This window comes from Tinamus guttatus, unplaced genomic scaffold (assembly GCF_059628265.1).
Source record: "Tinamus guttatus ecotype Peru unplaced genomic scaffold, ASM5962826v1 Tinamus_guttatus_pri_ptg000036l, whole genome shotgun sequence".
In the NCBI taxonomy this organism is placed as follows: domain Eukaryota; kingdom Metazoa; phylum Chordata; class Aves; order Tinamiformes; family Tinamidae; genus Tinamus; species Tinamus guttatus.
The window spans coordinates 252,851-280,525 of NW_028288570.1; the positions used below are offsets into that span (position 1 = coordinate 252,851).

At 34.7% G+C, this 27,675-nt stretch overlaps 1 protein-coding gene across 1 annotated transcript in view; it reads left to right on the top strand.

Annotated features, from left to right (window-relative positions):
• Positions 1-27,675, top strand: part of ASCC3 (activating signal cointegrator 1 complex subunit 3) — a 240,803-nt gene that overhangs the window by 53,945 nt on the left and 159,183 nt on the right. Inside the window, exons 9-11 of the mRNA XM_088534698.1 lie at positions 647-847; positions 1,307-1,447; positions 24,643-24,807. Coding sequence (XP_088390824.1) covers positions 647-847; positions 1,307-1,447; positions 24,643-24,807 — 507 coding nt within the window. The remainder of the gene's footprint in view (positions 1-646; positions 848-1,306; positions 1,448-24,642; positions 24,808-27,675) is intronic.

The following is a 27,675-nucleotide window of genomic DNA, read 5'->3' on the forward strand; positions in this document are numbered from 1 at the left end:
CAATGATGTTACTGTGTGTGTGGGCTTTTTGGGGGGAATGAGAGGAGGGGTTGAGTATTTCTTAGCATAATTGAACTCATTTGTTCACAATTAGCTGTAAATATATTTTTAAATCATCTCCAGAAGTTTCTTGTGTGTTGTTGTCTCTTCCTTAAGAGCAATTGCAGTGCAATTGCAATACTGCACATCTATACCCTCCTCCTATACCTCTTGTGGTTTTAATGATTTTTTTGCCAATAAATGGTAATACAGTCAGAACTTAGAAATAGATAGTTAATTGTGTACATAGTTATTCTACTATACATTAATTTTGTTCACACTATTTTAGTAAAAGAAGAAGGAAAGTGAAATGCTGGAATAGCGTGTGGCTGAAGAGCTCCATTAACTTTAAGACATGTTATCCTGATCTTGTTTTCTTTCTGGATTCAAAATTTGAGGGTAGTCTGAGAGTAAACACTTGTGCATAACTAATAAATATGTTTCAGCAGTTATTCTGGGTTTTGTTGTTGTGCTTTCTGTATCTTACTTTTTAGTGCATGAGCATGCATACATATCTGAAAGACTAAAATACATGTACTGTTCTGTTTTTTTTTTCTTTTCTTTTTTTTTTCTTTTTGCTTGTTTGTTTGTTTTGTTTTTCAAACAGATTGGACAACTTGTATTTAAAGGCATGAAACGACTAAACCGAATCCAATCCATAGTGTTTGAGACTGCCTACAACACAAATGAGAACATGCTAATCTGCGCGCCCACTGGAGCTGGGAAGACTAACATTGCCATGCTGACAGTCCTTCATGAAATTCGGCAGCATGTTCAGCACGGTGTTATCAAAAAGGATGAGTTTAAGGTAAGAATTTAATGAACCAAGGAACACCTTTTTAACTTCTAAGATGAAACCTATTATATATTATACATGTAATATGAAATCAGGAAGTTTTCAAGGGTATTATATTTTTCCAAGTGAAAGATAAGGCTAGTTTTGATTTACTTCATTACTATTAAAGCTATTCTTATTTGTGTTCTAAAAATCTTATTACCCATGTGAAAAGCTATGAAAATGCATTTAGCTTTGATGCAGAACCAATTTTCAAAGTGATGAGGCTGTATAAATAAAATCCATTGTCCTTTAAACAGCTGCACACTTATCCAACACAGATAACTACTTTTCATATATCACTATTAAGATTTCTCACTCTAAGTGCCTGGCATCATATTTCACAATAAATTGTGATTTGTAGTGGTTGCTATGGAACAAATGACATTGTGGGGTTTGCTCATTTATCAAGCTGGTGTCCTTTTGGTGCAGATTGTGTATGTTGCTCCTATGAAGGCTTTGGCAGCAGAAATGACAAATTACTTCAGTAGGCGTCTGGAACCACTAGGCATTGCCGTAAAAGAGTTGACCGGTGATATGCAACTGTCAAAAGGTGAAATTCTGCGAACACAGGTATGCTTAAGACTTTAAATATTGTCCTGTGTGCGTGTCTGCATACTGTCCATAGACATACTGGTGCTGTCCTTTTTTTTCTTTTTTTTTTTTCTTTCAACTTAATTATAAAAGGTTTGGTGAAGCAACTGAAAGGTTATTATTGAGTATATATTTATGCTAGTTATGTTGCAAAATGTGACAAGTGAGAAAATTGAAAGCCACTAAAATACTGTTGTTTGCAATGTGATCTGAAATGATATGTTTATTAAACTTTTGAGATTCTTCCATTTAGTCTTACTACTACGTTTCAAAATAGACCCTTTTGTTCTTGCTCCACTTCCCTATAACCTTTGAATGAAATCAGTAGATAATTTTTCATTACTTTTATGATATGAGAAAATTTTCTTAAATGTTTGTAAAAGATAGCCCTGTTACAAAGGCCTGGAGGGAAGGTGCTGCAGCACAATTCTGTGTACCTTTCCCTGTGCCTTTCAAGCTGTCATTTGTATTCATCCAGAAGGCATCCAGGTCTGTTGTTGTTCCACATATTTATAGTATTATACATGAAATGATTTTACTTCCATATTGTTCCAGCTTGTGCCTTGAATATTTACTGGCAGTGTTGTGGATACAAAATCCAAGCTTTTCATGTTTCTAGTTTGCCCAATAGTTAAAATAGCGTTAAAAATAAAAATGTATTTTTCTCTCCTGACTATTATGGCAACCTTTGCCAGTCTCTCTCAGATACCGAGTTTGCTGGATCTCTTTTGTTGGAAACACTGAAGTGAGATGTTAAATATTGACCCACATTTCTTCTCACTAAAAGAAAAATTGTTTCTTTCAGTTTTAACTTAGTTCTCACATTTTGTCTACTGAAAGCCACAGCGCTACTTATCTACCCATAAAAATCTTAGTACCCTTCCATTACAGACTGATTTTACACCAGTGAGTGCTTCACTGAATCTGAGAGCAGAAGAAAATAACCTGGTAACAAAAATAGTAACTCCTGGCTATGTTACTGGTCCCATGCAATTCTCATAGTTTGAACATCTTAACCTTCACACTTCCTCTTTTTCATTAAAAAAAAAAAAAAAAAAAAAAACTGTCTGGGGAAGTGTACTGCCCTACAGCTGGTGTTTCTTTACCAGCTGGTTCTTTATGCTAAGCATGTCGGTACGCTGACACAGTAACATCCATGAGTCTTGTGTGCTTAGACATCACTTAAAATGCTTTTTGATGTACTTTAGCCATGATCTATTGTTTGCTAAGTTGCTCTCGTGTAATCATATGGTGGTTAAATTGAAAATATTAGAGAGAATAATGTATGTTTCTTCTGGGTAGCGCTTCTGCAACTGCAAAGGCTTTGTTCTTTTTCTTGTCAGAAATCTGTTTACTGCTTGGATGCTTGTTCTTTTTGCTTATTTGTATTATGCAGTTTAGAAATTAAATAATACCACTTTGAAAGCAATTTACAGGCTTTCAGATCAGCTATCCCTGACTTTGTTTGCAACAAATACAGTAGTAATAGTTATCTTTTGAAACTTTAGAGGACATGATGCTGTTGGACAAGTACGGATTTCTCTTGTTATCACCAAGCCTGAAAGCACTGCCCTGCACTTCCACAGTGCATGGGAAGCAGGTGGTTGTGAAAACAGCAAGTGTTTACTACTGGAAAACAGTGGTGACCCCTGCAGAGTTGCCAAAATGGCTACTGACTTTAACTACTCTTCAAGATCTCATTAACTCTTAAAAGTAGTGGACAGTGAAAAACCTGTAAAGGATAATTTCTTTCGAATGTTTATACATACATAACATGAAAGAAAGTTAAGATCCATGGCACAGTAGAGTGAAAAATTATCAAAGCTTATCCATTCCATAAGTATATCCGTTCTTATAAGCTTATCCACTTCCATCACCATTTTTCCTACTTATAAAGGTTTTTGATGATGCTTAATTTTAAGAAAAATTATTTTCCTGTCGTATTGTGTCTTCAGTTATTGTGTGCGCTCCTCATTCTTAAACTAGTGCATCAGCAGCTTTTTACAAGGTGTGTGATAGCATGATCTTTGTCGATAACTAGCTGAATCAAATAAGTACATAGAAGCATTTCTGTTGTGTTTTAGCTTTATGCTGTGCTTCAGGCCTGCAAATATAAAACCAAACATCTTTTATCAGGCCTCTGTCATGGAAGCTCTGCCATGAAGGCTCTCGCTCACTGCAAGTACACTGAAGTTAAGGCCAGTTATCAGTTCTCTCTGTGTTGCTAAGGTTAGGTAGTAGTTGATATCAAATCTAGTCAACTGTTAAAACAGGGTAGTTTACCCAGTCTATAGACCTCTCTATGTTTCTGTACTTTCTTTCTGATATTCTTGGAAATAAAGGGATTCAGGGATCAGGAGGATCACAGGAAGGAAATTTATAATCAATTCAATAAATATTACATTTTAAAAAAAGAGTCAAAATGTTATGTGAGTAGTCATAGTGCTGAAACTTTTGAATTGATGAGTATGTTTTGTTTGTAATTTTATTGTAGTATAGGGGTTTTTTAATATATGAAAGTGAGTTTTTTGTTGTTGATCAAGAAACATACAGAACAAGAAGGCAAGATTATTCATGGAAAAGGTATTATGGGATTTTCTGTGTCATCAACATAGAACATAGTACCGAAGAACTTCAAATTCCACAGAAGACGATGTATATATTTGTTGTATTACAAGGCTGTACCTGTCAACAGTAGCCATCCTAAGAGCATGCATTTCTGAAACTTACAGGTTTGTGTGGGCCTCAAATTGCCTCTATCTTTTTATGAACCATGGATTTAGTAGAAAAATAATCCTTGCACAATTAAAGAAAGTGGTATTTGAAAACAAATTGTGAATCTGAAATCAGTTTGCCTTCAGTTGTTTCTAAACATTTCTCCTTAAGGTAGGCAGTAACTGGGAAATCTAGAGGAGCAGTAACACACAGTCTTCTTCTGCAATGTCGGTAGCTTCACAGATCTTAAAAATCCCAAAATGTTCAAATAATTCAACTTGAAAAGTTAAATTTGTTTGCTATAGCATTTCACATAAATGAAATATGCAGTGGCGTAAAGTGGCAGATTAGCCTTTTAATCAGTGCGGCTTGGTGCTTAAAAAAATAATTAAAAAATCCTGCTAAAACTGACTTGCCTTGTCACTTAGAAAATGGGCAGCTACTTGACATATTTGTTCTCTGCTACTTAGCCAGTACAGGCTGAAATAATGTTGATTTCAGAGTTGATTCTCACATTTTTTACCATTTGTGTCAAAGCTATCTTAACATTTGGCTAAGAAAACAGCCTTCAAAGCTTTTAATTTGGAGAAGAGGTATCCCTTTCATTTGCCAAGTGCAGAGCATGTTGAGGAGCCTAACAATGTGAATGGCTTCCAAGAACTTGATTAGGAAAAGAGAGGTACCATTAGCTAAACACAGTGTCTTTTCATCGTGGTATAATGTGACGTATAAGATCTGAAGCAAAATAAATCTTGACCCATATAGCTATAAAAGGCTTTTGCTTTTTCAGGCCCTTTGTTCTCTTTTTAGACCTGCATTTAAAAGCTTCTTCTGTGGCTTATAACTTAGTTTCTGCTGTTCTTTAAATAATGTAAGTGCTTTCACTGAGGATTTACTTTTGGATGTTTTGAATCCAGGAGCTATATTTTGTTAGCTTATTCAAACTTTGTTAGCTGATTAGTTTTCTTCTTAATTTTAAATAGCTGTTTATATTAGAAATAACAGTAGTTTGGAATGAAAGGGCATTCCTTATTGAAAAGCATGGGTAATACTGCAGTACTGATAGTAATTTTGGAAGAAAACAGGGTTGCAAATGAAAAGAGAATTTGCGTAAGCTGCATTTGCATTGCCAAATGCATTTGTCTGATTACTGGTACAGAATGCTTTTCTTGAGAGGAGGAAATAGCCTGAAGGACTGAATATATTTTGACATCTCAAAGATTAGCTGATTAATTGTAGTTGTGATGGCAAGGCAGAAATGGTAAGTGAAGCCGAGACTGCGAGAGGCTCAGAGCTGAATAGGGCAAGTTGTTCTGAGAATGGCAAATGGCATCAGGACCTTTGAGTAATATGGATGATCACCCTGATAGATTCTGTCAGCTGATAGACTCTGATATTAAGTCATGAAGGCTTTAATCCCTATTGGAATCTGATACTAATAAAATGGAATAATGCTTTTTTCTTAAGTTCTTATCTGCAATATAAAACTAATCAAGTCTGAAACTATCTAAACCAGAAAAGGCTATAAACTGGAGGTGCCTTCTGTTTCTTTTGTCTGCAGCTTTTTTTTTTTTTCTCTGTTATATTCATTTCTTGCATTTTAATAAGGTGTAGATATACTGCTAGGTAAAAGCAAAGAGTGAAGCTGATTCGTGCTGCCTGTTTTTCTTCTCCTGTGGAAATGGAATTTTTTTTTTACTGCGTATATCCTGTTGTATTCTGCTTATATATTTTTTTCTCTTTCATGTCTATACAAAGCCTATGGTTAAAAGCTGAATGTACATAATGTAAATATGGAGCTAGTGATTCTGTACAGTATTACTCATTTACATACTTTGGCCATTGCCTGCACGTTGTATGTGTGTATGACCAGAAATTAGGACATCTTTACATTAGGAACAGGGAAAAATTGATGAGAGAATTTAAATTTGATATTGATGGGGTTTTACCTCTTTTAGGGGGCTCAGGAATTCCAAAAGTTAGCAATGACAGAATTATCACTAAATCAGGTTAGATATTAAGGGTTTTTTCCCTGCTAGACCTGTTTAACTCTGAAACTGTGTAAGTAGTTCTAATTGAAGCCTGACATCTGTTTGTTTGAAAATCTTTTGAAGTACTAAATTGCTGTAGGTCTGAAAATGATTGAGTAATATTATATTATTTTACATACCTTTAGAGAGACTCTAAAACATTCTATTAAAAATGTATGATAAATCTGATAAGTCCACATAAGCAATATTGCTAATGTCAGGTTCTTCTAATACTTCTAATAAAAAGGATTTTTATATAAAAGAAAATGCTTGACAAAGAGCTTTTTTTTTTTTTCCTAATTGAAGACTAGTTTTCTTCACATTCTTCCTATCCGTTTCAAAGTTTTTAGTAGGAATTCGTAAGTGCTGTTGATGTGGTCTTTCAGAGCATTAACAAAGAAACAGTCCTGATCCTAATTATTAAGATTTATTAAATAGTGTGCAAAAAGACCTACTAGCCTGGCTTGCTAAATGCAAAGACATTAGAAACTGGTTATTGAATCTATGTATGTGACAATGTGACACAACAAGAAAGAATTTGATGGCTATAAATGGTCACAGTACGCTAGAAGAATTTACAAGTTTATATTAAAGTAAACTTCAACACAGGAAAGAACCCAAATAACCTTCTGATCTTTGGGGTTTGCAGCATGCCATTAATAGGAAGTATGTTTGCTTTTTGTTTGCATGTATAATGCCAATATGTATGAAACGACAGTACCTGAGTAAAGTAGAACATGGTGGAATTAAAACATGGGAAAAGTAGTAGTTTTAGTATTTTGTATTAATATTTAGTTTTAGCATTAGATTTATACCCCCAAATATGTTTCTATTTTTAACCCTAAATTGTTTGTATTTATAATTTAGCTTTCAAAATATTTAGAAGCATATCTTTCCCACAGGATACATAGGATTTTTATTTTCTCATTCCTTTATTGAATGACAGAGTGTCATCCTACCCTGCACATGTTATCATACTAATAAAAGTGTTTCAATATAGTAACCAAAAATTTCTGAATTTAGAGTATTAATAACTCTTCTCCCTAAATAACAGTTCTTATGCTATTATACTGTACTGCATTTTAACAGAAATTAAATGTATGAAGATACTTTTTTTTCCCTGAAATTTTTAAATTATTATTCCATTTGTTTTATTGTAACATTTTCTGAAAACTATGTGAACTGCTTAAATCTAGAATGTACAGGTAGATACTGAGTCATTTTTGAAAAAAGGTAATACTGCCATCTTTTGTATTTCCCATCTCCATGTGCTTTGTCACTGGCTGATCTTTCTCCTCCTTCTGTACCCTTCAACTGTCTTCCTACTTAACTACATTAGCCTTTAGACAGGGGCCTCCATCTCCAGTTAGAAGCCTTTGCTTTTTTGCCTGCATTTATTGAAAACCCCTCTGCTACTGCTTACTTTGCATGCCTATCTGTTGCCTTTCAGGAACAGGATAGGTCTTTGCTATGAAAACTTCGGATGCTATAAAATCTATGCATGCTTTTGGTGTGGGGGAGGATAGTTTGTCATGAAGTGACCATCACAAATGATCATGAGGTTGTAAAGCCCACAGATATAGAAAAGTCTTCGTCTTCTAAGACACTTTTGCCAGAAGAAGAGGTTAGCTTGGTTAACATTCCTTTTTTTTTTTTTTTTTTTTCCAATATGACTGGGCTGCAAAGTAGTGCTGAATTCCATGCCCACCTATGGCTTATTGGAGTAGAATGTCCTCTTTGATCAGCTTTTCCCACAGGAGATATAACTTGGAGAGGACATGAAAATCTAATACAGAAAAAAAGAGCAAGATATGTACATTTCTTTTTTTCTGAGAAAGCTTCCCTAGTCTTTCTCAGTAGTAGAAACCTTGCGAAAAGAAATACTGCTTTCTTCTGAATTTTTGAAGTTAAGTGCTATTTAAAATAATTTTTTTTCTTTCTTTAAGTGAAGTACAAAGCTTGCATTTGAAATGAAAGTACTACACCAAAACATTTAGAATGAAAGTATTTGCTAAAATGTGTACTTGACTCTTGTTGAATTTTGCTACTGATCTAGAAAGATCAAAATCTCAATATCGTTTCTATTTTCTAAAGTCAGCCCCATCTCCTGCTCTTATCTCCGTATGGATTTGCTTTTGTATCAGAAGACTTTAATGTCTGAAAAATGAAATCTTACTTTTCTCCCTCCCTTACTACCTCCAGGGCAACTTAAGTGTTAAAAAGCGCTATCCAGAATATCTCTGAGGCAGCATGGCTTGATGAAACTCCACCGAATGCTATGTATCTTTTCCCTACCTTTTCCTTTTATTTTTTCTTATATTTTATTTTTGTAAATCTTAAGTATACATCTTGATTGGTGTTTAGTTCTGAAGGCAAGAATTCAGAAACTCAGAAGGGGAGTGGATTTCTGTGCTTGCAAAATCCTACTGGATCACATTCCTCTGAGAGTGACCTCCTAAGATATCTAGATTAGGAGACAGCAAAAAGGAAATTAAAACAACCTGAGTTAGGTGAACCTGCCGATGGGTTGTTAAAACTATCTGAAGCTGGAGAATGTACTTAAGTCCTTTCCCTTCCAGGCTGAGTTCAGTGCCATGTGTCCACTCACGCCGGGAGCACCAAGCTTTCAACTGGTTAGCATTGTATTAGCTGGCCTTTTAAAGAGTGAGAAGATTTTTCTGTTTTTGTTTTTGTCCATGGTTGCCATTTTTGTGAAGTATATGGCCTTTCCAGTTTTCTTTTCTTCCATGTATCAGCTTGGGGAAATAGTAAGGTAGATGAAAAGATTGATAATGAAGAGCAGAGAGGCATTTTGGTCCCCAAATGTTTAGAGGCAAACTTCTTTCTCTGAGTTCTGTAGCACTCTCATGTATACACACAGTGTGTGACTCCACATCTGTGAGAGGATGTGGGATTCTTGATCGTCTCTGAAAACAATTAAGAAAAGAGTTACAACCTGTGCCCATAGAGACGCTTCTGGATAATGGGCTCAGTGCTCGAGCTCAATAAGCTTGTTGCTCCATTAAACTGTAGTCCTGCATTTTATCTTTTTTTCATATCTCTGGGACAGACACATTGTTCTGTGGGCCTGGTGCTACCAGTCTGAGCTTTCAACATGGCATTCTTCCGTTTCGCTTTGGTGTCAGTCTTGCAATATACCAGGGGTGTTGCTGGAAGCCCTTCTGATTTACTGCTGACCCATTAATATATGTGCCTGTGACAGCTAAGCTTTTGCCAAAGGGGAAAAAGTACTAATACATGATCAAACGGTAGCAGTTTGAATAAAAAATGGTAGTCCTTCATAAAGAACTGGAGGTACTGCCTGTGCCCTAAATTAGTTTCTAGATTTATGGCAGAATCCATCTTGATATTGCAATCAGCTTCCATGCTTCAGAAATGAGAATGAATCACTAATTACTATTGTAAGACGTTAATTTATGTTTTATATGAAATCTTTTTTTTAAATATACAGACATAGTAGTTTGTCCTACATGCCTATTTGCCTGTTGTTGCATAATCTGTAGATTTTTAGAAAAGCTGCTCAGTAATTTGCTTTCTGTTTAATAATCCATTGCTGCATATGTTGGTAAAATATGTAATTGACTGGCACGCTTTGATATGACTCACTGGGCAAAATCTCTATTTAGGTTTTCCAGATTGGACTAAAAGGTGGGAGCTAATTTTTGTTTTAGCAGAAAAATGCATTTGAAATAGTGCCAAATACAATCACAGTAATTTTGAACAACAGGAAAAACTTTATGTGCTCTGTAGTTCTATGATATAGGGGTTTATATGTAATTGCATTCTTGGTGGTGTGTTCTCTTTTTTTGGAAGTAATTATGTTCATGCCTGACTTACCTTTCTTTCCTGCAAGCTTTTTAAATGCTTTTAGAAGCAAAGTTTTTTTTTTTCTCTATGAATTTATCTAACTCTTCTGCATTGTATTTTAACTTTTATACGAAAATATACATATATTCTCTTTGGATGAAGAGTTCTTGCTATAACCAGATACTTTTTTTTTTTTTTTTTTTCCTCCAGTGCGCAATTTTTTCATTTACTTCAGGCTTTATCAGAATAAATTCAGTTTTAATATATCTGTACTTGAAGCACTTGCATTAATCACTGTCTCTGCAGAGGTTTGATATTACAGTGGAATTTTAAAAGTACTAGTGTACAAATACAAGAAAAATAATTGTGTTTTGGATACATCATTGATCCACACTGCACCTGAATACATTGAGGAGAAAATATTTACTGCTGTTGCTGTTTAGTTGTGTGACTAAGCCCAACAGTGTCACCTGCAGGTGAATGAAATAGATTTCTTAATTTTTCAAATGGAAATCTGAGACACATGAGATAAGTTACTTACTGAAAATGGGAAGATCTGGATGAATAACTTTCTAATGAATATTTTAAACCAATTTTGCCTCATGTATAAAATTAATTGCAAGAATGTCATGATTTTCTCAAATTAATTCTTTAAGTGCTTGCTAAAAATCTTGAAACCAGACTTTAATGGGTACAAAAGATGTTTATTGAAAATATCATGCACATTTACTACTTAAATTCAAGCTGCGCTGTAAATGCATGTGACATTACAGTTTATTTACTGTGGATATTTTTGTACAGGTGAATATTCATTGTTTTATTGATGGTTCATCTCAATTTATTCTGGTAAAATATTGCAGAAGTGAATGCCATGAAGTCAAAAGTATTGCATTTGACCTAAAAATTCCAATCAATAATCACGCTATTAATTTACATATGTAAAATGTATCACTCAGCCCCTTGCATCTGCTACTTTAGTATGACAGATATTAATGATACCAAAGCTCACCTTTAATTAGAATAACACACAGATTGAGTTTATATTAGCAGAGAGGACTGCTTCTCCTTGCACATTTTTTCAAGCTTCCGGATCTTCATTTCTCTATTGCCAGATTAATATTATTAATAATAATAATAATAAAAAGGACAGTTATTTAACTTTTGTTTGACTGGGATTCAATGAATCATTTCTGTCTTGACCTTAACATGACTGTTTTTTTAGTGGCAGTGTTACAATGGAGGACTCAACCAGTGGCTCCTGAATTACACGCAAATTGCAAAGTACTTCTGATGTTTTAATGTGCATTGTGGATATCAGTAACATTGTCAGGGCGGCTTCTGGGTAATTCAGAGGCCTGACTGAGGGAAGAAGCAGACGCTGGTTTGAGCTGCTGTCTGACTTCTGCAAGTGCTGAAAGAGCTCCTGAAAACTGCAAGTTTCCTCTTTCTCTGCTCAGAGTGAATTTCTTCCTTGCTCTAGTCTTTCCCACTAGAAAGTCTATGAGAGTGTCTTGTAGATGTTAAGCATAGAAGCATTTTAATAGTTCAATGTAGAATGTCAAGCGTTGGCTAGTCAACTGTAGTATATTTAGATACGGTAGATCCAGTATTATAGCTGTAATACTTGAGATAGCTTAATATGATTATGTAACACAGTATGATTGAGATTTTACAGCTTCAATCTTCTATGCACTACTGAGAGTCTTCACTTATTCTGCTTCAGGAAGTGCAATGTGTGTATGGGTGTGAGAGCTTAAATGTGAATGTTCAACAGTTTGAGTGGCAAACGAAATGGTCTGACATTCAAACTGGTCAAATAGCATGTTATTGTAGTATGTTTTTTAGAAATCCCATAATCTGTATATGATGCTAATGAGTTCAATAAGCTACTTCAGTATTTTAGATGGAAACCTCAAAGGCTTTCAGGGTTTAAGAATCTCTAGCTACTTGATATTTCGAAGCTGAATGATGGCACAGAAAGTCAAGCAAGAGTAGCAGAAGGCCTGCAGAAGCTCCAGACAAAGCTCAAAGAAAAAAAATCTTTAAAAAAGAGATGGAAGCAAGGACAGGTAAGCTGGGAGGAATGCAGATACCTGAGCATGCAAGAAGGGGTTAGAAACACCAAAGCCCATCATGACTTGAATCTGGCAGGGGACGAGAAAGTCTTCTGTAGATAGAGCAGCAGCTAAAGGCAGGCTGGGGAAAAATCTGTCTGCTGCTCAGTGGAGTTAGGGGGATCTTGTGAGAAGGGACACAGAGCAGGTAGTTGGTGCCGCCTTCACTTCAGGAAGCCCAAGTGTCTTTGTAGTGGGAAAGTCCAGAACGAGGAAGACTTGCCCAGGGTAGAGGAGGAGAAGGAGGTTGAGGAATATTTAAACCAACTGGACATACACAGGTTCATAGGACCCAATGGGATGCACACATCAGTGCTGAGGGTCCTGGCCAATGTGATTGTGACTAAGTATGTAATGTGTGTGCTAATTATCTTTGAAAGTTCATGGTGATTGGGGAAGTTCCTGCGGACTGGCAGAAAGCAAATGTCACTCCTGTCTTCCAGAAATACACTTTGTAAGAATGTCTTACTACTTTCATTTAAATTGAAAGGAACATTGAACTTTCCGGGAAAGGAGCATTGATTTACTTTTGTTGATTTTAATGGGCTCTCATAAAATAACTAAAATTTTTCTCTGCAAAAGGAATCCACTTATTTATAAAATTACTAGCTGTTTTGTGCTTCCAAATACTTTTTTTTTCAGCACTGTAAATTTTACAATATAAAAAAGCAGTCTTTTATAGTTAATGCAAATGATACATTAAGTTAGACCCTTTTCCCAGAGTACAATTTAAAGGTACTCAGAAGTCCAATTATCTTTGATTTAGCTGTAAAAATTGCAGAATAACAGCTGTGCCTGCTGAGTGAATATTCCTCTGCATGAAGATAGCTTAGTTGAATAGAGTTGAGAGCAGGTAGCTGAGGGAATGTTTGCCTTTTTTGGCTCCTTTTCAAATTTAACCACTTCGGGCCAGCTGTAAATGCAAGTAAATTACAAAATATTATCAAATCAATTTAGAATTTACATAATGTAAAGTCGTCATTTTGCATACATGATACTTTGGCTTGTTTAGCATTTATTGTGATTATTTTTGCAGAAAAAAAAAGCACTTTGAATTTCAAATTAATACTTATAAATAGTGCAGGTAATGTTGGTGTATTTGACTGTATTTTAAAAGTACAGTCATATTTTTCTAAAACACATTACAAAAATGTTTTAAAGGCTTTGTGTGTCATTAAATTTATCTTAACATACTAATTGTATAGAAATACAGCCTAATATTGCCACATAATTAGAATATATATTATATTATTATGGAGTATATTTTAGAGTATAAATGATGAGTATTTGTTCAATAATATATTGTTAAAGATTAGAATTTTATTACAGAGCTAGAGAGTATATAATATATATTTTGTATAACTTGCCTGTTTAGAGTTGATGTTTGAAAGTTTTCTTTTCTAATAGAGCTTTTGACGATGGTAAGTGCAGTTATGTTCACCAAAACGATGCTAAAATGCCATAAAATAGTACCAGACTCAACCTATTCCATCCTTAGTGGGTATAACACACTTGCTCTGTTATTGATATGAATTTGTCTAATATGTCCTTGCAATACCCTGATCATGGCACTTTCCTAAACTTCCTGCTCATTCTCCTTCACTATCAAAAGATACTTGTAATTTGTGTTAAACATAAGTTCTGTTGGAATCTTATTGCTATTATATCTCTTTCTTCCTTTTCCAGCTGCTTTTGTTTGCATTTTTCAAGACTGTTGTAGTTTTAATTGTCTATGTCCAGTAGAACAGAAGGTCTAGAAGGTTGTGCTTCATATAGGCTTAGTCATTCTCATTTTGCAGTTTGGCATTCTCAGTTGGTTTGCACTTCTGGTGACGTTGCCCAGAGCATCATGAGCTGCTCTGGGATCAGCCAGCTGCTGAGCTGGCTACGAGGTGTGCTTAGCATCTCCCAGGAACAGCAAGTCTGCTTCAAGGTTTCGGCATTTTTTGGCAACAGGCTAGCACTGCTGAATCATGTTCAGAGCTGTGCAGATTGTTTGCTCTCTCCCTGCCCAACTGCTGTCTTGACAGTTGTTTTACACCCTGTGTTTGATCACTTAATTTTTCCTAAGGGCTGGATTAATCAAATCTATTTTTAGCTGTCAGAAAGTTAAGCGACTGGTCTAAGCTAGGCAAAGTTATGTAGCCTTGCAGGGAGATGTCTGTAGGGAAAAAATGCCTAAGATTGATTCCGACTCTACTAAAATGTATGAAGCAGCTGAAGGTCACCTAAACCTGGAAACTAGTTTATCTAAGATGGTAAATGTATAAGTAATAAAGATAGGCAAGATGAATCCCATTCTCAGTGCAGAAACCTGTGATTTCAGCACCGAATTTCATCCAATATTGCATCTGTTCCTTTGGTTTTTAAGATATTTTTGAATTCTTACTCTTGTCTTCTAAGTTGTTTATAGCTCCCTGCAGCATATCATTTACAGTGTTAGTGAGGATACTCTGTATTCTATCATTAGGATTACTCATGAAAATATGGAATAACATTGAGCTTGTAGAACTCCATTTGATTCCGTCCTTCCCTCATGGTAGTGAACTGTTATTATCTACCCAGTGCTTAAAGGATCCCGCTGAAACACACAGTGTGTGCCAATTTTTATTTAGTGTAACTATAAAGCCTACTTAATCAACTCTAGGTGCATTGCAATCATTTTTAATGCTGGTCATCATTAATATTGGTATGGGTAATTTTCTCCGGAGTGTAGGCCTAATACATGAAAGCAAGTTTTTGAGGTTGTATTTTTGTGATCAAGTATCACGAAACTGGCTTTTCTTATTGATGTATTTGTTTAACACTTATATTTCAGTCGAACTTTGCATTTTGGAACCAGAAAATGGTTCCTGCAGTTTGGAATGGCCTTTAAGTCAGTAATTTGTACTGATTTGTGAAAGACCAGTGTGAGATTGGAGGAGGAGAAAAAAGGCTTTTTTCCAGTCACATACAAACCTCCGAAATAAAGCTGCTGAGAAAGGTATATTAAGAAGTATGTTAGGAACCAAACATCACTGTTTCAGTGGAGTGTCTTTTCTTTGAGATTGTTTTAAGATAATCCATATTTCAGGGTACTGCCTTATAGGGACAGGACAAAAAGGGAAAAGGCTGATAAGGAACGTCTGGTTCTTGGAGAACCCTTCCTCACTTTTAGAGAAAAAGCTGTTTCTGTGCTTCCAAGTATGTGCTCACCGATATTTCTTTCTCCTACCAGTGTAATGGAACACAAACTTTCCCTCTCTTTAAATCAATTCTGGTTAATGAAAAAAAATCCAGTTTGATTAATGAAAAAAAAATTCTAACTATCCTAACAAAGGTTGTTCTGTACTTTGTATATTTACAATACGGAGATACGCAGGATGATTGTGATAAGCCTTAAGGAATTCCTGTACAAAATACCTTGGAAAAGTCTTCATTTTATTTTTATTTTCTTTAAAGTCTACCAAACGTAAAATTTCCTTGCAGGTAAAATAAAAGTTGTTAACTGACTCCACAAATAAGTTTTCTAAGTAATTTGGCAAGTTCTTTAAATAAACATATTCCCCAAGTGCTTAATTCTCATTTTATAAAATTAGATTATCGGTACAATTGCTTTATATCTTACTCTTAGTTTTTATAAATAGATACTTTCCTTTGACAGAGGACTGATGACACTGTAACACTTTTCACTGCAGCCTTAAAAAAATAAGAGGCTGCTGTCTTGTTTATGAAAAACATTGTTCATCAAAAACATTTATCAAAAACTATTCTTGTACTTAGTTTTTTCCGTGTAAGTTCTTATCCAGTAAACAATCAGCTTTGATCCAAATTGTTGCTATTCCATGGTATCTTTTTTCAGTAGAAAAACAGGGGCAGAGAGGGAGAAGAAAGTATGAAATAACATAGGGAAGCCTTGAAAATGAGCAGGTTGGATGTGGTGTCTCAAGAGACAGACACTAGCTGAAAGTTGTCAGATCTGATTAAGGCAGCTCTTGGCATCAATCAGACGTGACAGTGGTATATCAGAGGTTAGTATAACTATAATTAGTGAACTGATTAACAGCAAAGAGGGGGAGAGAAAGGGCAATGTTTTGGATCAAATTCCTGTTTAAAACATTTAGAAGCTTGAAGCTTTGGTAGCCAATTATATATTTTTTCAAAATAAGAGGAGAAATTTTACAAAGCACGTACACAGTTCTTCCTCGTTTGTGACTCTGACTGTAAAAATACCATTTGTACTGACTACAAATAAACTCTTTTTTTCCTAGAAAAAAGAGAGAGAGCAGGTGTTCTTAATTACTTCTCCATACAGTTCATATAATCCTCATGTGTATTGTTCTTCAGATTTTCTCTTCAAATTTTTGCAGCTACTCCTTAAGTAATGCTGTGTATTTTTAAATAAGAATATAGAAAGTTTTGATGCTTTCACAGCGGCAGCAGAAAGGAATTATTTTATCTTACTTATCATCCTGATTGGTTGGATTGGTGTTTTGCATTTGGCAGAGTCGTTGTATTGAGGTTTAGAAGTGGTGCTTGGAACTTATAAATGAATCTTGTAAGCACCTAATGAATCTTGTAGGATTGTGCTGAGAGAATAAAATTTTAAATCTCAGCTCATGAATCTACATCTGTTATTGGTAACTCTGTGAAATTAAATATACTACAAATAATATTTTAAAATGACTCAACAGTGCAAATGTGTGCATGTGAGCTGTGTGGTAAGTGTCTCAGTGTGCTAAGCAGTGGGCCATGTTGCGTTAGTAGTAGTTGCATTTTCATTAGATAGACTGCAGTGGATGAAGTAATCACGCCTTGAAAGAAACTGAATTGTCTGTAATTATCTGAGTACTTAGGATTAAGTTATAAAATATGAAGTTATAAAACATGATGAACAAAGCTGTGATTTTTTTCAGCTAAAATCTTGTTTGCCATTTTAATGAATTCTAGTTTTAAGTTAAAAGTGTCTGATTTCTTGTTGATTTCTAGACCTATTGTTGGTTATTAATGCTAGCTTTGATTGCCTATTAATTGTTGCTTACACATGTTAATACAATCCACTTCTGCAGATCCTTCTATCTTAAAATCATTAAATCTTTCACCTGTAATCTCCTGTAAGTGTAATATCATGTCTGTACGATGGTGACACTATTGGATGTTTCCAAGACATTTGTATTTATGTATGTATATTCAATCCTGTCTTGCCATTGCCATTGCTTTAGACCACAAATCTGTGTTAAAGATTTGGTGCAAGAGTTATGTTATCTGTTAGTCCAAATGGGCATGTAGCCCATCTGCATATCGCTGTATTGTAAAGAACCCACTTGACTCGAGGCATAATTCCCTTAGCTGTGTAAAGCATGACATCAGATGGGGTTCTTTGTCTTACGGGAAACCAAGCTGTTTACTAGTACTCTGTCTCCTGTAATTCCTTTTTTGAATTGCTGCCCTGGGTTTTACTTTCTATATGTTTATTCCATTGTCTCTCTAAGCTGATGTTCCCATAAGGTTCTGTGAAATGCTTGAATAAATCATACATAAAAAGTGGGATAAAAACAGCACTGCGACAGTGACTTGCAGGCTATTGCCATTAGTTTCAACAAAGAGCAACTTGCCTTGGAGAGTACCAAGGAGGTAAAGTGTCCCTCGTGGGGTGTCATATCAAGTATCTGATATCCAAATATGTGAGAAGCTGCAAATCATCCCAGGATCAGAAGGGAAATGCTTCCAAATTGGACAAAGACTCAACATAGCTGCTGTCCCGATAGACTTGTAGGATGCGGTGCATTCCAGCGAGAGACAGGTCTGGATGGATGTGTGTAACTGTGCGCAGCTCCCTGCTTCTCCTCCTCTGCCTGAGTGACGGGTTTGCAGTGGATGCTCTGCCAAGGCCAGGAGCAAAGGCCCGCATTAAATAGTTATATCATGCATAGAGTGAAGGGCCAGCATGCCCATGCCTCTGTGCCAAAAGCTGTCAGGAGATGCGAAGTCCTGGTTGTCCCTCGGTGAAGCTTGCTCGAAGATCAGCTATCTGTTTTTAAACACAGTTTTCAAGTGTGATAAGGAGAAATTATAGATGTGTGTAGAGGAGTGGGGAGAAGAGAACACTGGTGCTGAGGTGAAAAGGGTAGAAATGAGGAGGTTGTATTAGTTGAGATCCTACAGAAGTAGATCTCTGAGTGAGAGCATCTTTGAGAGTTGAGAAGAAGGCACCAGTGGCTAATCTAAAGGGCTTTGCTGCTCCATGATGAGTCATGGGATAGACAAATTTACTACAGTCGCTATCTCTCTCTGAAAAGGAAGACGGTTCCAGGTTTCTGAAGCTTTTAAATTCTTAAAAGGTGTGTTTGCTACATGTACATGCAAATACTGCTCTCTCTGACTTTACTGAATTCCATATTTGGGGTGATGCTTTGCTTCATCTCTTATAATTTCACTAAAACAAATCTGTTTAATCTAAAAATGATGAAATAATTGCTAGTCATATCAGCAAAGTGATATGCACTCAGTCATTGCACAGATTAGCCTTTAAGGAGCAGGTAGGGCAGGAGGGTACTTACATAATCACAGATTCAGATATCACTAAATTTTTTTTTGAATGAATGTTCTCTTTTCCTTTCCTGGGGATGTAGAAATAGTAAAAGGTTTAATTAATAGAAAGGTGGTGAAGGTGAAGAAAATTGCTGATGCAAAATGAAAAAGCAATAGATATTAAGACAGGAGAATAAAACAAATAAAGTATGAAGTTACAGTAGAAATGTATTTTTTATTTTTTTAACTAGTATTTTATTATACAGAATACAGAAAGACGATGTAAATAGAATATTTACTGCTTATTTACCATTAATCTTGATGATAGCTACTTGCTCTTTCTCTGAGACACTCTCACGAAACAATTTTTGCCCCATCTTTTATGAAGCATTTTATATTCAATTGAATCGCACGCTATCTTTTTGTCTGTGACAGTTCTTGCTTAACATTTACATATGCCTACTCAGAGTGAAGAAAAAAAAGGGGGGGGTGAAGACATTCAGGATTTAGCGGTTATCAGTCTGCTTTTGACGCTCGAAGGAATTAGTGAACAATGGCACTATTGTTGAAGCAAAATACTCTATTTAAAAAGAAATGCTAGTCAAAATAGAGCTGTGGTATTATGGTTTTTAAGATTCAGTTTACAGTAGCTGCTTATGCAGCTCCTTAAGCCAGTGTCCTTGGAAAAAAAAAAAAAGTGTAGTTTTATATAAATAGACAAATTGGGAATCTGTAGCTGTTTCTTCAGGGAAACCTACTTTTGAACATTTTAAAACAGATCTGAGAAACACTTTATATAAAAAATTACTGCTCATAACTTATTTGGGAACTTCACAGTTGCAGAAGAATGAGAGCTCGGGGTGAACATTTTCCCAAAAGATTTTTGGTTTGTGCAGTCATTAATTTGATCTTTCAGAGTTTAGTATATCTGTTGCCATTTTACTTTGTTGCTTTTCGATCCAGAGTTTTTAAATCATCAGTTCGATCCACTTCGGCCCTCTGGGGTTATTTTCCTGGGTAGTTTCAGTGCCTGTTAGGTTGGCAACTCTTTGTTTCAACTGAAAATCTAATGGTTAAAACTGATTTACTAGTTTCACAATAACCTTTACTCATAGTCATTTCATAAGGATTATTTTATTGAACAGTACACTGGCAGCAAGATCTGCTCTCTGAAAAGGGCTAAATATTGCATAATGTTTTTTACAATCTTGTGTTCTTGCTCCTTGTTTGAATGCTTTTATTATCAGGAACGTCCATAAGATCCCTGCTAAAAACATTTAAGTAATGTTTTTCCTTTATAAGCCTATCATTTCATTCACATATTTTGCATTTAAATAATAGCTGCATTTAAGTAATAGCTGCTTTTCATTTGTATTGCAAAACAAAAACAAACTACTGAAAACTGGTTGTAGAGAAAGTGCCAAAGGTATGATTTCGCTTGGTGAATATTTGCTGTTTGTGACTTGCAAACATGTATAAGCCTACTATCAGTATCAAATTATAGGCTGAAATTTCAGGTATGACAAAGAAAAAAAAATCCAAAATGAGCATATGTTTAAAATTTGCCATGGATATCTACTTTACTAATAATGCATTATCTCCTGGAAGGGTTTGAACTGACATGAGAGTCTACTTTTAAGATAAGCAGGGGAAATTTTAATTTATCATCCTAATGGCTCATAACTAGAGAACTGTTACCTCTCTTTTTTGATCTGAATGGAATTTTGTCTAAAACAAAAATGGACCCCAGCCCCTGCTGCCTTGCTTTCAGTCTGGTGTTTAGTGTGAGAACCTACTCTATCAGTCATTTAGATGGTTTGGTTTGACAGTTTCAGGGAGATAGGAAGAATGACCTAGATCTTTTCTAATTGCAGTTTTCTGGAAATCATAGTTATCTCTCTCTCTCTCTCTCTCTCTCTCTCTTTTTTTTTTTTTTCACCTGAATCTTGTTAGGAGGTCATATCTATGAAAGGGACAAAAGGAGGGCAGATAAGTGGTAGATAGGCTTAGAGGTCAAGGCTGTTAAGAAGAGAGGAAAATGTTCTTGAAAATGGTCTTAAAGAATTTAAAGGTAAAGAATGCTGTAAAAACTTCTAACTAGCTAACATATTGTATGTAGTTTGTTTGGAAATATTTTCTTCTGCAAATTGGACCTATTGGAGCATGAATTTGAGAGTCACTCTATTAATGAGAGATTTCATAGATGCTTAGAGTGTGCTTGAATACTCTTGTGCAAATCAGAGATCAGGCCTGTGCAAAATGTGCTTGGGAAAACTTAAATAAGTAAAAGTCAAATCGTAGGTTAGCAAGGGAGCTAAACTTGCAGGCTGTGCTAGAAATAGATGTTATGCTCCAAGAAATTAATGATAGGTCATTTCATTTGTCAAAGTGCTGGTCTTTTGAAACTATGGCATGAAAATGCAACTTACTGTGAAGCTTGGTTTCTAAGAGACTGCAGAGAAACTGCCAAAAACATGAAAAAGGATTTTTACAGTCACTTAAAATGGTTTGCTAATTTAGGTTGAATTTATCGGGTAGTATTGTCCCTTTTGACTTCATTTTTCAAAGGGAAAGAATTTGAAATTTTTTTGAGTTCTTACGAGAATATTTTATAAAATAATGTATGGATATGCTAAATAAACTAAAACCTAAAAGAAGTAATTCTAGGTTAAAAGAACTTTTAGAAAATGCTGTCTTTATTGGTATAAAAATGAAAGTAAATGACAGTCCTACCTTAAAGAGTATTTTTGATAATCGCATTTTACCATTCTATGTTTTTCCTAGTAGACAAAGTCAATCTGGAATATTCCTAATGATAACCAAAAGTGTTGGGAAAGCGGAATTATATGGACAGAGAGAAATATAAGTTGACAGTAAAAGCATTAACAGTTAACCCATTTTTATTCAGCCATACCCTAATATGAAAACCAGATTGAAAAGTCTTGCATGAGTTCCAGTTCATTAAGTAAATGTGGCATTTTGTTTTTTAGCTATTTCAATACTGAGAGAGGTAAAGTGGAGGAAAAGCAATATAAATGAAACATGTTTTTCCATATGCTGATAACTGAAGGCCAAGTATGAAAAAAGAAAATAATAAAATATTTCGAGATTTGGTTAGTGTTCTCCTCCTGCCCCCTAACAGAAACTAGAATCCTTTTTGTTGTATCTGAATTCCAAGTTGATAACTTTGTAGATGGAATATATAATCTCTGAAAGTTAATTATAATAAGAAATGCCACTACAGCATTTAAAACTAATTATGAGATAGATCATAACAGTTTTGTTGTTTATAATTTTAATTGAAAAAAAACTGTAATTTTGTTAATGTTTGCTGCTAGTCAACAATTTCTTATATTGGTATTTTAATTAGCACTTTATATATTTGAATTCAATTTAGAGTTTAGCAGTCTAACTGCTCTAGACCATAAAGAAGCTGGTTTGTTTGACTTTTTTTTTTTTTTTTTTGAGAAATTTTTCTCTCAACTTCAATTTCCTTTTACAAAATAAATCTTAAGAAGCAATCATATTTTTTAGCAAGAAATTCCCTAGAGATCTTTGTACTTCCTAAATGAGGCAGTATATCAAGTATATCTTTTAATTCAGTCATTAGTTTGAGTAACACTGCTATTTTAAAGGAAGATCAAAGCACAAAAGAGCATTATAATGAATATTTAGTCATCACTTAGAAACAGAAGAATTAATGGTGCCAATTTAAATATATATTCTGATAGCGTGACTGGCATAAAAAATAAGTGTGATCTGAAAACTGCCAATTTAGCTTTAGTTTAGTATTTAGCTCAAATTAGTTAAGTAGCTTGCATTTGTAGTATTTCACACCTTTAAAGTCTTAATATGCATTGCTAAATATATTTCATCACTGTTTGCTAATGAAGGTTGCATGGGAGTACAGCTGCTATTTTTCTGTCATTGACATGGCTCATTTTAAAGTGATAACAGTTGCATCTGTAGTAGCGTTACAATTCAGTTCGTAAATTATGGTCATGCATTTCTATAGTTACTACTTTGTGGGAGTGGAAGCATTTGAAAAATCTGTATTTGCCAACAACTTGTACCAAGTAATATTTTAACAAAATATATAAACACACATGCCCACCCCCACGCTTTTGGTGCTAATGCTTAGTCTTTGGTTTCTGTTAAATTATAAATATTGCAAGTGGGGAAGGTTTTCTTGAGTATCTTCATGAAGGAAGCCTCTGCAGGAATTATCCTTGGTAGCTGGTTCTGAAGGTAAGAGAATTGTAAGGCCTGTGGCAATATTGTGAAGCACTCCAGGGAAAAATAATTCTCCAAGGACAATTAATACACACTTTGGGGATATCTCCAACAGAGATCAGCTATTAATAGTTTTCTTATGGTACTTCAGTAGTATGTTCAGGTTGCTTACTGGAGTTTGGTCAATGTCATCTGTATTTTAGAGAATGGGAGTATTCTTTTCCTGTCACAAGTTGATATTCTTAACTAAAACAAGCTTTGTACAGGTTCGTGATCACTAGTCTGTGTGTTCTGTTCTAGTATGATTCCAATTTCTCCAACCTGTTAAAGTTATCTGGCCAAATCTTGATATTGTTCAATGATCTACAAGTGATTTTTTTTTTTAACAGTTCAATCAAGTTAATCAAAGAATGTCTATCATTTACCCATTAAAGCCCTTATTTCGCTCTGTAGATCAAAAGAACAAAGCTTGTCAGATTTCTAAACAGAATCTGAACTATTATTTTCTTTCTTTTTTATATTGTGGGTGATTTTTCACTAGAAAGTTATAGCAATGAGTTTTATTTTAATAGTTCTAAGTGCTTTTCTTTGAGAAAATAATGTGACTCTGAGATAAGCTTTGTGCCTGTCCCAGAAACATCAAACTTTGATTTTCAAGATAGAGAATAATTGCATGTATTTTTGAACAGGTCCCCTTAAATCGTGATCATAAATAGCAGGCAAGTTACTACAGAATTTCAGTGCATGAGGTTCAGTTCTATGGTGTTTTTACATATAACAGCTGGTACATAAAAAGGAAATTTGAATGCTATATGAAATGTGTCCATTTTGGTTAGTTTTTGAAAACAAATAGTCATTGAAATTTGATTGGGAAAGGACTGAGGTGCTTTCTCTACAAGGGCTTACTTTTAGTCTGATTTTCAAATTAAAAATGGTACTTTCTTTAATTCTTGTGTTAATGTCACAAGAGATGACTGCTGAGTATGTTAATATTCTGGTGAATGGAAGGTACTACAATTATTTGTTAATTAAAGTTCTTACATACATCAGTTTTATCTGTTTGGTAGTCTGTTACTTCAGGCAAAAAGGCAATTGTGCAAAAAGAGGAGCCATTAGAAAAAGCATGCAGGAAATGGCACCATAACAGAGATTTACCACAGAGACTATGCCTGGGAGGAACTTGAAATGTTGCTTGGTAAAGATTGGAAATTATATTTTCCAGAAATTGTTTAATCTGTTTTGCTTATGCTAGAGTCAGATACCAAATTTTACAATATAAAGTACTCTTTGGCAAGAAGCATTGTGTAGTCTATGGGAGCTCTCTTCTCAATTTTAACTGTGTAAGAAAGGCTTTTCTTTGATTTGATGAGAGTTAGAAATATTTTATCACAGGTAATCAGGTAATTTTCAATGGGACATATACCTTAGATGACTTGCAAAGTTAAATAAGGAGTTGGTTCTGGAAAGATGCTTGCTCATTTTAGTGTGGGAAATGTCTCCAAATGGTGCATGTTAGCATTAGCTTGCAGTTATTTGCTTACATTTCCATACTGTAGCTTACTAATGGCCATAAAGCAGAACACAGACACAGGAAGCCCTGTTTGCTCCAACTGACAAAGTTAAAGCTGCGTTTTAACATTTTACTTTGCCTTTCACTTTATTATGTCCTAAGATGGTGATTCATAAAGATGAACATGTATTTTTCCTTGTAGATACTTAATATTTCTCTTTCCTTCTGTGATAGATGCTGGTGACTACACCAGAAAAGTGGGATGTAGTGACAAGAAAAAGTGTTGGTGATGTAGCCCTCTCTCAACTGGTAAAACTCTTGATTCTTGATGAAGTTCATCTGTTACATGAAGACAGAGGACCAGTACTCGAAAGTATAGTAGCACGTACTTTACGTCAGGTAAGAGTAAAAAAAAAATCTTCAGATTTCATGTACTTAAGCAATTAAATCAAAAAGCTTAGGCAGCTTTCAATTTATTTCATTGCTATTCTGTACTATATGTGAAAAATAATTTTGTCTTCAAAGTTTTCTGCCTTATTACATCGAACATCAAATTCCTAGGATGCAAATCTTATTTCAAAGATAGTTATTTAATATTTATTAACTTAATATTCATTTATTTACTCTACACATGGACTAGGGTATTTTAAAACTAATAATCATGTATTAAAATATTTTTACATAACCAAAAAAGAAAATACTTTCTTAGTAGAAACACTGAACATGTTTAGCGGCAGTCTTCCTAGACAATAATTTTCTTTGAATGAAGAATTGTGTCTAGAATCTAGGTAAAGCATTCAGCACTGCTAATAAAATGCAGTATGTAATTTGTACGTTAGCATAACTACTTGTCTGCTTTCCTCCCACGCTTTAAATCTACTTTCTAAATACCAAGTTTTCAAATGGCAAAATTAGAAGTAAAAAGGTGAATGCCATTTTTTTGTATTCAGTATTCTGAACTCAGTTTTGCCATTAGTTCACAGTTAGGCAATAGATATATTTGGAGTTAATGGTGAGACTTGCATCCAGAATAGTGGAATGTGGAATTTAGAGAGATGTGAATAAAAAGGATAGAATGGGGATTCACGAATGGTAAAATCAGTTACCTGGTTTGTGTGTTAGTGAAAAGCATCAGAACTATTGACTATTCTTTCCTGATCTGTGGTGGAGGCTTACCTGGATTCAGAAAGTTATTAGATGCTATTCAAAGAAAAATTCATTACTGATTACTTATAGTCCCAGAATCAGACTGATAGGGACTGAAACAGCCATGGGCTGGTCTGGAAAGTATCACTGCACCTTTCCCTCTTCTTATATCCTCCAGCAAAAATCCACTTTTGCCCAGTGTGAGAGACAGTGTATTGGAGTAGGTGGATTTTCAATCTGGCCTGGAAGAATTATTTCTTGTATCCTTGGCAGAACAGAACGGTGATAAATTCCTTTCAGTACTACATCGGTCTTTTTTAATAAATCATTAATAGCTACTCTGATAATGCTGTGGACTTCTAGCTTGGGAGGGAGTCGGTATAAAAGTTACTTTGATTTGATGGCCAATACAGATTTAGTTCCATTCCTTTCCTTTCCCTTTTTTTTTTTTTTTTTTTTTTTTTTTTTAATTTTTTGCTTATCTAGCCATTTGGGCCTAGCATGGTCTTCTTGGACCACTGTATCTGAAAAGAATATTTGGATTTATAGTTTGCACAAATACACTCTCAAAAAATGGGAAAATCCTGCATCAGAAGACCTGTCCTAATTTGCACCTCCATATATTCCAACTATGAGAGAAACTTTATTTTCTCTAAGTTCAACACTGAGACAGACCATTACTGTAAGCATTAACATGTTGATTTTAACCTATGGCATTTTTTAGAAAGAGTTTTTTAAAAATCTGGAAGAAGTATATATAGTGGAATTGCTGACAGTCATAGTAGAAAGAGCAGCATATTTGTGTGTGTCTGCACTTCTCAAATTTTAGATAATGTTTTTGCAAGTGATTTAAATTGACTTTGCTAAACATTATAGTAGAAAAAATTGCCTTGAGCTCTCTTATAGAGTATAGGTATAACATCAAACAATTTCTTTGAAACTAATTTATCTTTGATGTTTAAAGTTTTAGTGCAGAGCAAAACGCAGATGTAAAACCAAAATGTTTAAACTTTTTAATCAAAATTTCCACAGTGCTGTAGTATCTACTAAGCTTATTAGTTTGAAAGGAAAAGCGAACTGCTTAGAATACATTGAATTCTTTTGTCATAATTATTCAGAGGTGTTGATGACTTCTTTGCTAATTTTATGGATATATTTTATGGATTTTTTTGTGGATAGCTTTTCACAAAAACTATACTGAATGGTCTGTGTATTACAGTATTACAGGCTGAGCTCTAGGAATGACTTCTTTTTTGTTGTTGTGAGTGTTTTTTTTTTTTTTTTTTTAGTAACCTTATCTGAACTGATCAAAAGTTAGATATAAGAATATTCCATGCAAAAGTCTTTTCAGAATTTGAGTCACTGGAGCTCCTGTCTTTTGGTCACTTTTCCACAGTCTCTTTTTTTTTAGGTTATTGTTTTAATTCTTTCATATCTTTAAATCAGATTGACTGACTTGCCAGATTAATAGAGGGTGTGGGGATGTGCTGGTGATTCCTAAGCCTGTTGCAAGGATGAGAGGTGTCACACTCTCACCCTGTTTCTGCTGATCAGATAGGAAGCTACTACCCTACCTCATATTTTTTTAAAGGTGTTTATACTGTACCAGTAAAAATATGGTACTCCATTGAACTCTAATGAAGCATTTAATTGGGAGTCTCACTTTCTTTTTTTTTTTTTTTTTTAAATGTAGTAATATCAAAGAAATAAGACTTCAAGCTGGTCAGAAGAATTTTTTTGGCGTGTTTTACACCATCATAATACATTTGGAAAACTAATTTGGATGAATATTTTCTGCAATTACAATGTCTCCTTAAATTGTAAAATTACAAAGTATCTAATTTAAAGTACAGTATAACAGCTCAAAAAAAAATCCTGCTCTCCCTTTATTTCTTTGTAAATTTTTGAATTTGTTCTGTGACAGAGGGATGTTTCTCCCTAAGTAACTTTATATATCCCTTTATTGAACTGCATGAGGCTCCCATCTGCCCATCTCTCCAGCTGGTCTAGGTCTCCCTGATCCTGATCCCTGATGACTTATTTGAATGAGATGAGACCCAGTTTCGACCCCTGGGGAACACCGGTAGTTGCTGGAACTCAGCAGCTGAGTTGCTGCAAACC